The sequence below is a fragment of the Pholcus phalangioides genome, unplaced genomic scaffold, assembly GCF_987345545.1.
Source record: "Pholcus phalangioides strain wild (caught in Gottingen) unplaced genomic scaffold, Ppha-v1.0 ptg000006l_1, whole genome shotgun sequence".
NCBI lineage: Eukaryota > Metazoa > Arthropoda > Arachnida > Araneae > Pholcidae > Pholcus > Pholcus phalangioides.
Window position 1 is genome coordinate 421,538 of NW_028301599.1, and position 16,868 is coordinate 438,405.

At 35.3% G+C, this 16,868-nt stretch overlaps 1 protein-coding gene across 1 annotated transcript in view; it reads left to right on the forward strand.

Annotated features, from left to right (window-relative positions):
- LOC149085634 (nephrin-like) overlaps positions 1–4,291 on the forward strand; it is a 193,746-nt gene extending 189,455 nt beyond the window's left edge. Inside the window, exon 22 of the mRNA XM_089232440.1 lies at positions 702–4,291. Within this exon, the coding sequence (XP_089088566.1) occupies positions 702–902 (201 nt within the window). The 3' untranslated portion in view covers positions 903–4,291. The remainder of the gene's footprint in view (positions 1–701) is intronic.
- Positions 4,292–16,868: the final 12,577 nt, after the last annotated feature.

A 16,868-nucleotide genomic window follows, 5' to 3' on the forward strand; every position in this document is an offset into this window, starting at 1 on the left:
CAACCGGGATATCCGTAATGATAATATTTGCTTGAATATGGGGAATGTCAATAAAAATTTTGTTGGATAAAAACCTTGACTGCTCTCTGGGGCAGATTGCATCAAAAACCTTGACTGGCCAATTGCTTCAGTCACTTTTAGTCAGTAAACAGACTATAAAAATAATGACGAAAATTGTATTCCATATTTTGCCATATATTCGTTAAAAATTGTTTTTGATCAGTTTTAATTAGTTTTCTTCATTTTGAATCCCCTTATTTCATATTTCCCCGTTGTCCCAAAGTATATTTTTTTACAAATATATCTTTTTCCGAGCATGATATTTATCTTTACATACGATACATATGTCAATGAAAAGACAAGAACCAAAATTTTATAAAAATACAACCTTTAGGCTTCTGTCATCTTTTAAATTAGAATCAGACAGAAAATAAATTGTATTCCATAACACCCGCACTTACTATACGTAAATACGAATTTGTGTACTTAGTCAGTGGTGCTGACCACAGCGTGCCAAAAAAACAAGCATTAACCATTTCAACTACTACCTATAATGCTTTTTTTTATGCTACGGAATCTTAATTCTACGTTGCTATTGAAAGTAAATGATGCATTCATTTCTGTCTGAAATTTTAATGCTTTTACTTCTATGATGCACTTAACTGACTGCAATGCTTAGTTATATTTCTTTACTTTGCCAGGACCATGTCGGTTTACACCCATTCACCGAAGATACGCAGACAACGCAGCGTGACATACCGGTATCCGTAATAACGGAAACACAAAACAAGAGGCGTATGGCGACAGTGCCGGAAGAGTCATCGCCGCTGACACGCGTACTGCAATCCGACAGTACGCAATCCAGTTGCGTTCTCGGAACAGTTGGAAGCCACTTGGTGTGATTGAGCTCAACGACATCCTAGAAGAGAAGAAACTGAACCCTGAAAAGACTAGAGTTTTTTTGAATGCCCGGATGAACATTAGTGCATTTAAAAGAGAGAGAGAGAGAAAGAGAAAAGACTAATTTCTTGATTGGTCAAAAAACCAATTAGAGCTTAAGTTAGTGCCATGACATGTTAAGGTTACAAAAACGCTAAAGTTTGGAAGAATGCGACGATTTAGAAGTATGGAAATTAGTTTAAAGGGAAAAAAACCGAGTTTTTATATTTTAATGTCATCATCTAACGAGCATTTCAACGACGTTTTAATGAGAAAGAAAAATCTACGTCATCGAAAAGACAGTTGAAAATTTTAGACATTTTTCACCGCTGTGGATATAGGATCCACAATCTATGGATCCTGCTCAAAATGCATCAGATCTTCGAGAGAAGAAAGTGAATCGTATACCATTAATCAATCTAGCATATCATTAAAATCAATATAAAGACTTTAAAATTGATAATTTACAGAAATTTAATAACTGGCTCTCAAGCATATGAGCCCATTGGCAAGTGGGCCAAAGGTAAAATTCCCGTAAGTGATTCAATTCATAAGATAATTATATTTGAGAGTTTGCTTCTTTCTCTAAAGTTCATAAACTTATCAAGTAAACTAAATATAAACTTATCAAGTAAACTAAATATAAACTTATCAAGTAAACTAAATATAAACTTATCAAGTAAACTAAATATAAACTTATCAAGTAAACTAAATATAAACTTATCAAGTAAACTAAATATAAACTTATCAAGTATTAACTTAAATAAAACTTATTATAAGCTATAAAAATCGGTTCTCATTCTACATCGCCGTACTAAATTTTACCTGACCAGACTTACAATTTAAAATAAATATTGAATTGATTTTTTGACCACCGACAGATTGTTAGTATATGAGGGGAGGGTCATTCATAATTGTTCATAGAGTTGTGGGCACAAATGAAATGAGAGAAAAATGAGTGGGGGAAGCTCTAAGGGGTATTTGCTCATTATGAGAAGAACAACACACACGTGGCAATTCTGATGAAAGTTTTCATCCAAATCAGTATAATACACTGCTCAAGACAATCAGAGGATATTGCGAATTTGTTGATAATTACTTATTATTATTTGTTGACATAACCACCTCGTTTTTTATCCATGGTGAACGAAAAAGATTTGAAATTCAAATTTATCGCATTTGCAAATTTCTGAGTATACGGATATATTTTTATGAAGTCAAAAACAACGTGTCACTTTTAGTAAATGGAGAATGGCTTGCAACGAACTTTACAAAGGTGGCCGAAAGAAACGATCGAATGCTTCTTGATTGTTCCAACTAATTAATGTGATGCCTCAACAGCGTGATTTAGCCGAATCGGAAGCCCGGAGGACAGTTGGTGGTCTAGAAGCACGTCAAAAATAATCCGTTGTAGCAGAAGCCATTTGCATTCCTCAAAGTCTGATTTCTCGCCTGTGGGATCATTTTCTGCAAACTGGAGATGTAAGGCGAAGACTACGGCTAGGTCGTAGGCAGACACACAAAATAAAGATTGATATTTGAAATTGACGTCCAGGAGAAACCACGGGATGAATGCTCATCTACGGCAACAATTCCGGACATTTATTAAAACCAGTGTTTCAACTCAAACTGTGAGAAGCCGACTTTTTTGCTTTGGTCTTCGTGCTCGCAGTCCTATGGTGTGCGTTGCTTTTACTAGACAGCACCGTGGTGGCCGCACACGGTGGAAAAAAGGGCAATGTTCATTTAGTCGAAATAAATGAACAATGTTCTGTTCTCGGATGAGTCCCGTTTCACTTTTCAACCTGACAATAAGTGACTGTTGATCTGGAGGCAACGTGGCACTCGAAATAATCCCGTATGAAAATACCCGGTGTGGAAAAGGCGCACTGATGGTCTGAGCGGGAATCTCCATAAATTGGGCAACCGACCTGTGTATCATCAGGAATGGATCACTGATGGCTCAGCGCTATAAAGATGAGATTCTCAGACCTTAGTGATCCACCTATGTTGCAGCAGTTGGGAATGAATTCCTTTGTAGGATGATAACGTGACCCCACATCATGCTCGACATGTGGATGGCTTCCATTTTGACGGATTCCTTCATATACACTAGTCATCGTGTGAGCTCCTGACATGAATTCCATTGAGCATTTTTGGGACATTCTAAGGTAGAACGTTGCTGGTCGTCCATCAACCCCCCCACCGACTGTTTAACAGCTGGAAATCGCACTTCAGCTGCAGTAGGTCAGAATACCTCAGTCCCTCATCAATAATGTATGCGAGTTCATGCCCCGTAGGTGTCAAAGATTGCTTTCCGTTCAGGAAAGAATTACTCCGTAATAAACATTGGTCTCATCCGAAAAGGAAATAGCATTTTTCCCTTATTTTTTTATGCATAAAAAGTGCGTACTTTGTTTTTCAGAATAAAAATTGAGTATTTCATGTTTCCACGCGTGATCATCTTTTCTCATATTGCACTACACCTCTAGACCGCATTTCAGCCTCCAAAACTTTCCCTAAAGCCGGATTTTCCTAGGAGCAGGCTTTCTCATGCACGTCCAGCGTGGAAACTGTGATTGGTCAAAAAAACCGAATTTCAAGTTTTTAACCATCAGTGTTTTCACGCTGCACAGAACGCAAAAGTTTTTCTCCTTGGAAAACCCGGCTTAATCTACTGTTTACAGCCGAGTAACCGCTATGTCCGCTATATCCTCTAATTGTTTTGATCACTCGAATATTAATTTGAATAAGAAGTTTATTATCGAGTGCCGATCAATAAAACACTGTTAGGAAATCGAGGACTCATCGTTTTTTAGTGAATACCTTGATGCTTGCGAGCAACAGGTTGAGTGCGCCACGTGTAAGCGATCAATGAACTCCTTACATCATTAAAATGATTGAAATATATCAAAGTATAAAGAGATAAATTGAATATGCGTTCACTTGAACGTAAATTTTATGAAAGACAAAACTCAAAGGAATAAAAAAAATAGCATGGGCATTCAAAGGTGTTGATGATCGTTTTCCTTTCAAATTTATCCCCAATCTAAAATAAGAAAATGGAACGAAAACTAGTGGAATTATATTTGCTTTCATGACGTGAGAGAAGAGGGAGAAAATTACAACCTATTAGAAAAATAAGAAGAAACTGTTGCTGTTGACTAGAAAAATGTTTTATTCATTAGAGAAATTAATGATTACGTGCCTTATTTGGTGATGATTCGAAACTTGTATATTTAATAAAGAAGGGAAAAAAGTGCTGTTCGAAGCTTCGATCTGAAAGTAATGTGTACAAAATGTATAAAAATTACTGATTTTTTTTTTCTAAATAAAATCATTCAGTGATATATCTTGTGCTGCGTTTCTCTTTGAATCTCTTTGATCATGCGAATTCATGAAGTTTGAAAATACGTTTCACAAGATAAATTGAATATAAATAAGTATTTTCACAAATAAATTTGGATTTTTCAGTTTATAAAAATAGAGAAAATATCAATTTCTTACAATATCACTAAGAAAAAACGAGTTTTTTTTGTACTTTATTGTTTACACAGGGTGAACGGACCTGTTCTGCAAAATGAAAGTGCGTAGGGGAGGATAGACGAACCCAAGTGGAACATAAAACACTCTGCCCTATCTCGAACCGTTTTCGAGTTAACCCGTTTACGATCAGGAGAGTAATATTGCATCCAAACGCCAGTTAGAGATATTCAATCCAGCTGACTGTTTCTTCAACATGTTTTTTTTACTCACCGCGAAGGTTTATTGTGGCCGTATGAAGAAACGTTGTGTGTGTCCTACTCTGTTCTCCCACCACCATCGTGCTATCTCAAAGAGATAACACGCAACTGCATGAGATAACGATGGTGGCTGTTCTCCTAAGATTTCCCCCTCCTCCCCCAACACACACACAAACACCACAAACACACACATATGATGTATATTTCTCAGACCTCATCCTGCTATTGTATACTGTAAATACAAGTAAGAAAGGGAACAAGTGAAAAAAAATCCAAAACAAGTTTGTTGGTGAGGGTGAAAAAGCAAGACACTGTACTCATACTCTATCATCCAATTATCGCTGTACTTGTTTCTCCCCACACTTATTTGTATTTTTTTCTTTCTTTCCCTTTCTTCCTTTTTTAGCGTTGAATAAGGCTACCACATTTATCGCCTATACGTCTAATACAGATCATTAAAATTTGTCGCCAACAGCCTGAGAGCAAAGGGGTTAAAGGGATTATTCGATTATGGAAGGAAAATGCGCCAAGTCTAAAAAAATCCGAATTTGTGAAGTTCCTGAAAGACCTACACGCAAACTAAACACGTAGGCCTATCTGAAAACAACAGAAAAAAAAATCATTTTAGGTGACATAATTTTCATCAAAATATCTGGACTTATTGACGATCTACAAGCGCTAAAACATTGGCCAAGTTAAAATTCGAACGGCCGCCATTACTTTTAATCGTCAATTCCTCAAACACCGTTCTACATACTATCGGTCATTTTTACCAAAATGTTATCCATCGCACCATATTTGGAGAGACCCTACAATGAACCATATCGTTGTCCTCGTTCACGAGGAATTTCGCTTATGGTTTGCAAAACATCGCAGAAATCAGCGTTTGCCGAAGTAGATATGCCACGAGAATTCGGAATTGGCGGTTTTAGATTTTGGCAGGAATTTGATTTTGCAGAAAAAGTCCTATAAGGTAGGGGTTCCCAATTTTTTTTCGCCCGTGGTGGTCCTTGCCACTTATCCGGTTTTGAACTTTGTCAATCTGTCACTACTTGCAGCTCACCATTAAATCATGATATTTTAATGAAAATGGCGACATCTTATAGAATGTTTTCCGTCCTTTCTAAACATGGACTTGATTCGCGGGTAGGTTTTTCAGAAAATTTACAAGTTTGGAATTTTTTCAGACATGACGCATTTTTTTCTCCCATTACCGATTATCCACCATCACTCGAAAACGGTCCAAGATAGTAAGGGTTGTAGGGTGTTTTATGTTCCACTTGGGCTCATCTATCAGTCCCTTTCCTTTGGCACAACAGGTCACGTTCACCATGTATAGTAGAGAGATTCATTATAAGTGGGAGGAAATTCACTTAACAGGAGTACAAAATGAACGGAGAGGAACAAGTATAACTTTTGTTCATGGGGATTCAATAATACTTCGCAGTGATGAGTACAGAGGTAAAATAACAGGGAGAGCTGGAATGAACATCTTCCATTTGTGTTTGGACATGATTCGCATATAATTATTTATTAGTCCTCTAAGATCACCAGCCTGCAACTTAGTTTATTTTTTTAACACACCACTCTCTGAGAGGGGGATACGTGATATCATTCACTCATTTTGGGAAACATTATACCAAAAAACACACCTTCATTCGGATAGAAACTAAATATTATAAATCCAGATCTTAAAACATTTTGTTGCAACTGCCCTCCTCCTCCGACATGGCCCGATTTTCACATTGGCAGTTGCCCAGAGCCCCATGTTTTAAGGGAGGGGACATAAATTTTATAATTTAGTATATATTTTACACAAATTTTTATAAATTTTATTTGGTAAAATTTTGGAAAGGTAAAGAATATTCCCTAAATCTCATCATACTAGTTCCAAAACCCATTATTATAAAACCCTTCTAAAATATAAATTTTGATATTACACCAATCAAACTTTACGCACCATGTACAATGCATCTGTTGCAATATTAACTCCACGAAAAAATATGTTTCAATGTGTCACATTCTTTAGTTCGTTTTCTCAATTTCACATGTTTTCGACTGTAAAATGGTTTATGAAACAATGACAAGAAAGTTTCCATGTTTGATAAACACGAAATTCTCAAATCTTCATCAAAATTCTGTATATTCGCATTGTAAAACTATATGCATCTGTTCTTGCAAACGCTTTTTCAGATGGACTGCAGCAATTTTCATCCTTGGTTCAGGTTGGTGACACCTTTTGACCACCTGCATATTTCCCTTCGTTGGGGGAATCATCATTCATCGAAGGGAATCAATCGTCTCCTAACGTTCTGGTTAGAAGGAGGTTGGTGACACAACGCCACAAATGTTAAATGCCGCTAGAGCTATACAAGTGACGTTTCCAAATTTTGAAACACCATTGAATCATTTTTCGTCAATGACATAACCAATATCACCTCTTTAGCTTTATTCTGTACTAATGGTGACATAAATCATAAATTCGATTCGATTTTGATAACACTACCAATGATTTTGGTCATATGAAAGTGTAAAAAAACATTTATTGTAGAATATGTCATGGAGAAATTACATTTCTCATATAAAATAATTCATATCCTTTTTTCGATGCGTTTACAAACAACATGTACTATATTTGCTGATAAACCAAACCTCTCCGACCACAGTCGATGGGAGGGGGGGGGGGCCTCCAATACCTCTTTTGTCCAAAGCCCCATCAAGTCAAAGTCGTCCCCATCTTCAGAAAGCTTCACGTGCCTCTCTTCAGCTTCTGTTATAACTCCATGTGTCTTCCCCTAACCGTATTTCTAACTATAAATTGCTAATAAAAGAAGTTCAATACTGAATACTTTAAGAAATATGGAAACTTTCACGTTTTCACTGGGAGGCGTAGCTAAAAACGCGAAACCCCTAGTATAAAAATATTATACTGAACCGAAGAAACATTATTAAAAGGTATCTATCAAAGTTCGATTTTAATCGAAAATTATACTTGGAATCATAATTTTTCATAAAAGCAAAGGTCACATTGATAGAAATAATTTCCAAATATCTCGGAATGTTTCTGAATACATACCACCCGAATATAATTTAGAAATATGTTTGATTTCCATATCCCAGCACGCGGAAAATAAATGATTTTTTTTTTCAGGAAAGTACTTTCTGTTTGCAACTCCTTAATGCTGCAAATTTAAACAGCGCTTCCTCGAATTCATCGCAACTAATCTCAACAACAAAACGAGAATGTCGTGCTCATTAGTGAAAAACGAGAGAGAGAGAGAGAAAAAAATAGGAAATAAAAAAATAATAATAATATATTTTTCTTAAAAATTTTTCGTTTTTCTTTTATTATTTCACGTGGGTTCTTTGGAATTTCTCTCCCTTATCCGTTTTAATGATGGGAAGTTATTTCTTCCTGTCATAAGAAAGAATGAAATATACGGAAGTAAAAAAAAAAAGAAGTAAGAGATTCAAACGGGCGTTTGCGGAAGAAAGGAAATGATGTTCTTTGAAGTCTTGTTAGAGTCCGGACCGACTGGTAGTCTTCATCTGAAATCTCAAAATCTCCTTGGACCTGCCATTATTCACTATCATTTCAGTTTTTGAGACTTTCTTTTCCTTTTCTCTACTTTTTTTTCAGAATATTCCTTTTGAAAATTGTTCTGTCGATATCAGGGTTTAATCTTAGAGAATTTACGTTTTTCCTTTATCACAAACTTGGAAGACATCATGGAAAATGCAACAGTTAGGAAATGTTAATTGTATTCAAGAGTTTTGATGGAACTTTCATTCACTGTTGATTAGAATTATTCTTCAACATTCTGCCTAAATTGATCTGAACTGAAAAATAGGACTGGGCTATAGACTGGGAAGCGACATGATCCGTTCGTTTCTCTGTTGAACTGCAAAATTTAGGTAGCTAATAATGGATAACAAAAGAATGGTTATTTTGTGTTGTTATTTCTTATCAACTTTATTAATGAATTAAAGGTTCCAAAATACAAATACAAATACAAATACAACTCCACAACAGGCAAAATGCCCAACGAGGTGGTTGAGAAGAAGATGCCCATAAAAATATGGATGCCATATATTTCAAAAATACAGCAACCCAATTAAAAATGTAATTAATAAAAATTATAAACAATATATACACATGATAAAATATTATACAGTGCCCATAAAGAATACTTATGGTTGTCCTGTCCTAAGTATGGATAGCTTCTCGATTCTTCCCAACATGTTTATCGTATTTCTTTTTAAACGTGTCAATTGTGTTACAATTTATTACCTCCGGGGGTAAGCTAATAGATCGACCGATTCATTTAATCTGCTGACGATTATATACAGTCGAATCCCGTTTTTACGAATACCGATACAGCGAAAATTTCGTTTTAACGAACACGTTTCTAATCCCCCAAATAAGTTTACGTAGGAATGATGCAAAAATCTAGAATTCCTTTATAACGAAATTTCATTATAACGAAGTAATTTCTCCGGTCTCTTGGAGTTCGTTATAACGGGATTCGACTGTAGCAACACTTTTGGTGCACATTCATAGGTCTTGTTACAAACACTTGCCCTGGTTTTCTTCGCAAAGTTAACGTGAATGTATAGGAAACCTCACCCACCATTTGACAAAAAGAAGCATTTTGTTTGATTTAAAGAAAACCAGTTCATAGTCATGAGAGTAATAAATCCAGATCGAAAATCAAAATATATTTATATATATATTTATATATATATATATATATATATATATATATATTTATATATATATATATATATATATATATATATATATATATATATATATATATATATATATATATATTCTTTTTGTATGTTCATGCATATTCGAAACTTAATCTGTTGATTAAAAGAATGTATATGTAATCGACTAAACGATGTATGGTCGCCGTACTTGCAAACGGGACTTTCTCAGATATACATATCATTCGGTTTTTGTTATCAGACTATCGGTAAATATATTTCAAACAGCGGAGATGATACATCCTTCATTAATTCTCGTTTATTTTTGTAAATATTTCTGAAATTATTTCTTCCAAAAATTCTTGAAAAATATTTTTTTCAATATTTTCGAATTATATTCTGAAATTTCTTATTTTTCCAATATTTTTTGAAATTGTCTTTTTTTTCTATTTCTCTGAAATAATTTTTTTCAGTATTTTCCAAAATTGTTGTTTTTTCAATAATTTTGAAATGTTTTCGAAAAGTGTTATTTTTGAAATATTTTCCGAAAATTACTGGGTTTTTTTCAATATTTTATTAAAATTATTGCTTTTTTAAATATCTTCTTCAAAATTTATATTTTTCAGTTACTCTGAAATTATAATTATTTTTCATTATAGGGGTTCCCTTGAGCATTTCTGTAGGTTGTGTAAAGGTCACCAAAATAAGTGTTTGGGTCTTGTTCACCCCCCCCCCCCCCAACTGGTTGAAGCGGCCGTGACGATGCATCAGATGCACGGAATTGATGGTAGTTGGGCGTGGGCCTCATCGCACTGTAAAAAAGTTTGAACGGCACATTTGACCCAACAGCCATGCTTTGAAGAGTCCTACCATAAAGTGGTTCCCAAACTTTTTGGAACCCAACCCCCTATATAACCTAGCCCGTTTTTCGGGACATTCCGATTTTTTTCCTGTTGTCCCGAAAACATTTTTTTTTTGGAATGCTCGTTCCAATTTGGTGATATTCACTTTCGGTAATATTAAATTTTTTAAAATAATATATGAATATTCATTTTTGTTTATTGATGTACTTAGTATTCCGTATGCAAGATGGGAGTGTAGCGAGGTGTATTGTCCTTAATTTTCGTTTACAGGGTAATTAAGAAAAAATCATCCAAGTAGTAATTAATGCCTCTCGTCATTCCGAAAATACAAGCTTTAAAGACTTTGGAACATACAAACATACAATGTTTTTTGGAAAATTTATGTGTCGAACGAAGCAAATGTATGAGCATAGAATGAGTAATTTACCCCGGCCCGAGGAATATCATTCGTCATACCGGGGTTCCCGTTGGGAGCATTTACTATCTCAATGTAAAAGAAGCAAAAATAAATATTTATTATTATTAAATATATTAAAATATTAAAATATTATTATATTTATTTATTTTTGCTTCTATGCTTCACAAGATGTTTATGGTGCTCACTGGGGTAGAATGCACTATATATATATATATATATATAGTGCATTCTACCCCAGTGAGCACCATAAACATCTTGTGAGTAGTAATTGTGGGTAGAATGCACTATATATATATATATATATATATATATATATATATATATATATATATATATATATATATATATATAGTGCATTCTACCCCAGTGAGCACCATAAACATTCTTGTGAGCAGCAATTTGGTGCGTCCAGGACTTAATATAAAAATATTTTACATTAAAGAAAATGATTAGCATATTATCACATCGACATATTGTCAGATAAAAATTATATACACATCCTACACCCAGAGAGCACCATTAACATCTCGCAAACAGCAATCTGGTGTCCCTGTGGCTTACAATAGGTATTTAACATCAAAGAAAAAAATAAGCATATTATTACATTGGCATATTGTCGGCATATTATTACATTGGCATATTGTCAGCATATTACTGCAAATGAACTATGTATGAAGTTATGAATTATGTATATGATGTTCTACCCTTTTTTACATTATTTGCTTTATGAGAGATCCAGTCTTTATGTTTATCATTAGTGCTTGAATGGTGATGTTTTCGTTCTTAAAATTGGCATCTTCTCTGTTTTTCTTCCAAGCTTCGCATTTATATATTAGGTTTTCAACACCACTGATCGCTTTCTCACAAAAGATGCATTTGGGAGATCTTTTATGAAATCTTTCTTGATATACCCCAAAGGTGTCGTCATGTCCCCCATGTTGTGTCAGGACTTGATTAAGTGGAAATCACCCTGAAAAATATATGGACATACAAAAAAAATGTGTGCCCGGTCGAAATTTCCACATGCCGTGGCCAAGTCAGGCAATTTTTCCTATTGCTGTTCCCTACATTCAAACTCTAGAAAATATAAAATGGTTAAGATTTTTAACGTTATTTAAATGGTTCAGGCTCATGGAAGAAGACTTTTTCACATAGTCAATTATTTTGGAAATCATTCATAAGTGGATTTCTTCGATAAAAAAAAGATGTAGAATCTGAACAAATAGGACCAAAAATTTACACACGGAAAACTATAAAGTAGTATTCAAAGTGAAAGATAGATGACGCTAAAAAAACTAATTTATTAAAACTAATTTTTAAATATGATTACTGGTTACTCAAATGATCTCCTCTATTTCCATCACCTGCCATGAAGAAAATCAGACCAGGAACAAATCGACTTGCTGCGAGAACACACTTAAAATTCAAATCCTAGCATCTTTAGGGAAATCGACCGAGTCCTTTAATATTGAAGGTTGAGAATTAAAAAAAAGGGGAAAATCTTTTGAAGTTCCCAATGCTAAACACATTTCGATTCTACAGAATATGGCTTCTAAAATTCACGAATAAACATACAACAATATCGAAATAGGAATTTACGGCAGCAAAAATTCGAAAAAAGGAATTTTAACAAAAAACGTTTGAAAATAGGAAAAAAAACAGTAATGACATTTTGCCTGAACTTCCGAGCTCTAATTTTCTCATACTGTGTTTTCAGTTTTTAAGAAATATACAATTTTTAAATCGGATGATTCTTTCTTGGTCACGCTGCTAAAGTATTATCTTGATATATTGATTATTGCACAAGTAGAAGATAAGATTATATTGTATGATACATGGTAATTATCTCAGCTGAGTAAATGCATTTTTTTAGTTTAGACATATTTTTAAAATAAAAATTAATTTCTTATTTGGACGTTTTAATTCAGGAGAATCTCTCTTGAACCCCCTCCCCCAGTTCATTGACGCGAACCCCAGGCGATCGCAATCCACACTTTGGGAACCACTGTCATGGGGGATAATTTTTCTTTTCGATGAATATCCCGGATACAACATATCATCTATTATTTTCTTGTTGGATGAGAAATTTTTGGGTAAATGAACAGCGAATCCACAGTTTCATTCGAATTTTTCTTCGGTATACGCCTATCACACGATACAAAACACCTTCATATCCGATTCCCATGCCAACAAGAACAGAAAGATTTTCGATGCCAATTCTCGATCATTGGAGGACTGCGACATATATATATATATAAGATGGATCAGTTCAGCCTTCGTGCTTTCTAAAAGCTGGACATTGATGAAGTGGCTGCGCACGTGGTGCCAAGGAAGGGAAGAGAAGAGAACCAAGAAGTATATACTAGTTATATAGTAACGAAATATATATGACGACGAAGAAACGGATAAGAAATGCAAGTAAAAGAAAAGTTTTTATCGATCCGGGGTCTTTTCTTATTCGAGAGATATTGGCAGGGGTATCACGAGCTTCAGTGCTAAGAAAACACTAACTCTGAAGTGATTGGAGCAAGAAAAGCCTCTGCCCATGTGTGAATGTACGCGCGTACATGCGTGCGTGTCTCTGTACCTTGTTATAAGGTGAAGGAGAAGCTGTAGTCGTAGTCATGGTGTTGTTTCCACTAGACAGAAGATTGGATGAACTTGTTTGCTGTTCTTGTTAAGGAGAGGCTGTTTCGCTGCGACTATTACTGTTTATTTCCCATTCGCGCGTGCTGCACCTGATCTCGGGTCATATCCAAGAAAAATACGCAAATAGCACCAGAGCTACTTTGCCTTTTTGTTTGTTGATACTGTTGCTGAATGATCGCTTAAAGGGCGTCACGACCCTTCAAGTAGAACTTTCAAAAATGATTTCTCAGAAATATTTCATTGAATTGCAAATAAAATACTAAAAATTTCGTGTCAATCGGTTAATTGGTTCTTTTACAATAGAAGAAAGTAATAACGAATTATAGTATAAACGTGTACGAAAAAAACTTTTTGGTCACTTTGAAATCACTTTTGATTTTCTCACAGAGATGAATTAAATTTTTTTTCAATTTCATTTGTAAAATTAAAAAAACACGAATGCCCCAAAAATTTTGAAATTTTGCTCAGAGGTTTATTCGGCATGTGTTAGTAAAACGTATCTCAAACCTGGATATCTCACCATTCGTTAGAATTTTATGAATTTTTAAAGTTTAAAAAATTATACATAAATTTCAAAAATTTAGATTCAACTATATTAAAAATATTTCTCAAAAATACTTTCCATTAGACAATTGCTAAATCGGAGGTCTTGTTTACTAGCACGTATCGAATTAACAGTTCTGCAAAATTTCAGAATTTGTGGGGAAGTAGTTTTTTTTTATCTTACGGAAGAGCTCAAAAACTGCAATATGTGAAAATCGCATTCAAAGTGTTTTTTCTTGTATATGTTTACACTAAAAAATTCATTATTTCTCACTTTTACTACAAAATAACTAATTAACCGATTGACACGAAAATTTTTAGCATTTTATTTGCAATTGAATGAAATATTTTTGAAGTCATTTTTGAACATTCGACTGCAAGGTTCGTGACAGTTCTTAACATTACGTTTGAATAGTCTTTAATGAACGGCATTAATACGTTCAGGAAATTTCTTCCTTTTCAGGAAATAAATTCAAATTTTCCATTCAGTAACCTGGTAAATATACTTGTATGATAATTTTATTTTGGGATTGACATAAGAAGACTTCAAATGCCGTGGAAAACTCAATAACTGTCTGGTTTATGTCTGAAACGTTTTTGCCAATATGGATTGGAATTCACAAGTAAATTTCGCAACAATATTTTCCCAATAAAATCTAAAATATACAAATACAAATGAAAATACAACGCCACAACAGGCAAAATGCCTAACGAGGTGGCTGAGAAAAAGATGTCCATAAAAATATGGATGTCATATATTTCAAAAATACGGCAACCCAATTAAAATGCAATTAATAAAAATTATAAAAAATATATACACGTGATAAAATATTATACAATGCCCATAAAGAATACTTATGGTTGTCTTATTCTAAGAATGGATAGCTTCTCGATTTACCCCAACATGTTTATCGTATTTCTTTTTGAGCGTGTCAATTGTGTTACAATTTACTACCTTCGGGGGTAAGCTATTCCATTTATTAACAACCCTATTAGAGGAAAATTCCCTGCGACACCATAACCTTGAGTTGTCCCTCACCAATCGATTTTTTTTTTCAAACCTAGCACAACTCAGGTCTATCGCCATAGGCAATTTACTACCTACTGAGTTGTGCCGGAAGTGTAAGTGTATGTATACCTAACAGTCTGAGTGTGTATCTGGTGTTGTGTATGATTTTTCAGTGCTGCCATCTATATCTCAGAAGTGAAGTGAGTGATGTGTAGTGACTGTATATTTGTACTGTTTGTAGGCATGTTGCTCTCTGTGGCGACACCAATCGATACTGGTGTCCCCTTGTAAAAGCAGTCGATTGGCGGTGTACTAAAAGTTCTTGGTCCATCCTATCCATGCCATTGAAAATTTTGAGCACTTCGATCATATATCCTCGACAATTGCGTTCACCCAATGTAAACATATTCAAATAATGAAGTCTGTATTCATAACTCGAGCTCCGTCTGAGATTAAGGACACGCGTAGCTCTTCTCTGCACCCCTTCAACCATGTCTATGTCCCTCTGTAGGTATGGTCTCCAAAACCTTACAGCATACTCCAGTCCAGGACGAACTAAGCCTCTAAAAAACGACTGACTAAAAAAGAATGACTTTAGGAGAACGCGAAGAGACCTTTTTGAAAATGAGACGAAGCATTCTATTCGATTTTTTGACCACCGCTGAACAATGTTCAGAAAACCTAAGCCGCTCGTCAATGAGAATTCCCAAATCGGTGACCCTAGTTGCTTCCGGGATAGTGACACCATTCAACTCGTAAAAGAACCGTGGGTTGTTCGAACCAAAATGAGGGACCATGCACTTATCAACGCTAAACGTCATGCTCCATTCATTTGCCCATGCTGCAATCCTGTTTAAGTTGGTCTGGAGCAACTCCCTATCGCTTTCATTCCCGATTATCCCCATTAGCTTCACATCATCTGCGAATTTGCTAGTAATTCCATCGATACCCTGATCGAGTTTATCGATAAAAAGTGAAAAAAATATGGCGCCAAGGACACTTCCTTGAGAAACTCCACTCGTGACGCCTGTCCAATCAGGGAATTCCCCGTTCACCATAACTCGTTGTGACCTATTTCTTAACCACGATTCTATCCAGTTCAGCAAGTTGCCTCCAATTCCAATCTCGTGTAAACACTTCAAGAGTTTACCATGTTGGACACGATCGAATGCCTTCTGGAAATCAAGGTAAACAACATCTACATTTTTGCTCTTACCCAAAGCCTTAGTCACGTGATCATAGAAGCAAAGGAGGTTAGTTACACATGACTTCCCCTTCCTGAACCCATGCTGATTATCTGACAATACATTATTCTCGTCTATCCACTTCACAAACTGCTTTTTGATGATAATTTCCAAAATTTTCGAGTGGGAGAGCTCGTCGACGATACCCTCAGCAACACTACTCCTGTATATCTGTGCGACTGGCCCCAACAATTCATTAGCACCTTCCTTGAGAACCCTGGGATAGATATCATCTGGTCCTGGTGCTTTGCTTGCACATACATTTCTTAGAAGATTGAGGACCTCCACGTCTTCTACTTGAATATCGTTGAGGGTTTTATTACCCCGTGCAACACCCGTATATCGAATATCATTATCTCCATTAAAAACCGACGCGAAAAAGGCATTGAAAGCACTACACATGCCTACATTACTCTCTACCCTAGAGCCTCCTATCGAGAGGGGGCCAACTGACCCCTTCATCCATCATTGACGTATCGAAAAAATGATTTTGGGTTAGAGCCAATGTTATCTGCCAACCTAGATTCAACTTCCTTTTTACTATCCCTTATCGCTTTCTTCAACAGTCTTCTTTTATCAGTAAACAATGATAGGTCACCTCGTCCACTTTTATACTCTCCGAATGCTTTTTCTTTTCAAGATAAAGGTTCCGCACGCTATCCGTGAACCATAGAGGGTGTGATGTACAAACACGCTTCTTTCGAACAAAGGGTATGACGTCGTGCAAAACAGAGGACAGCTTCGTAC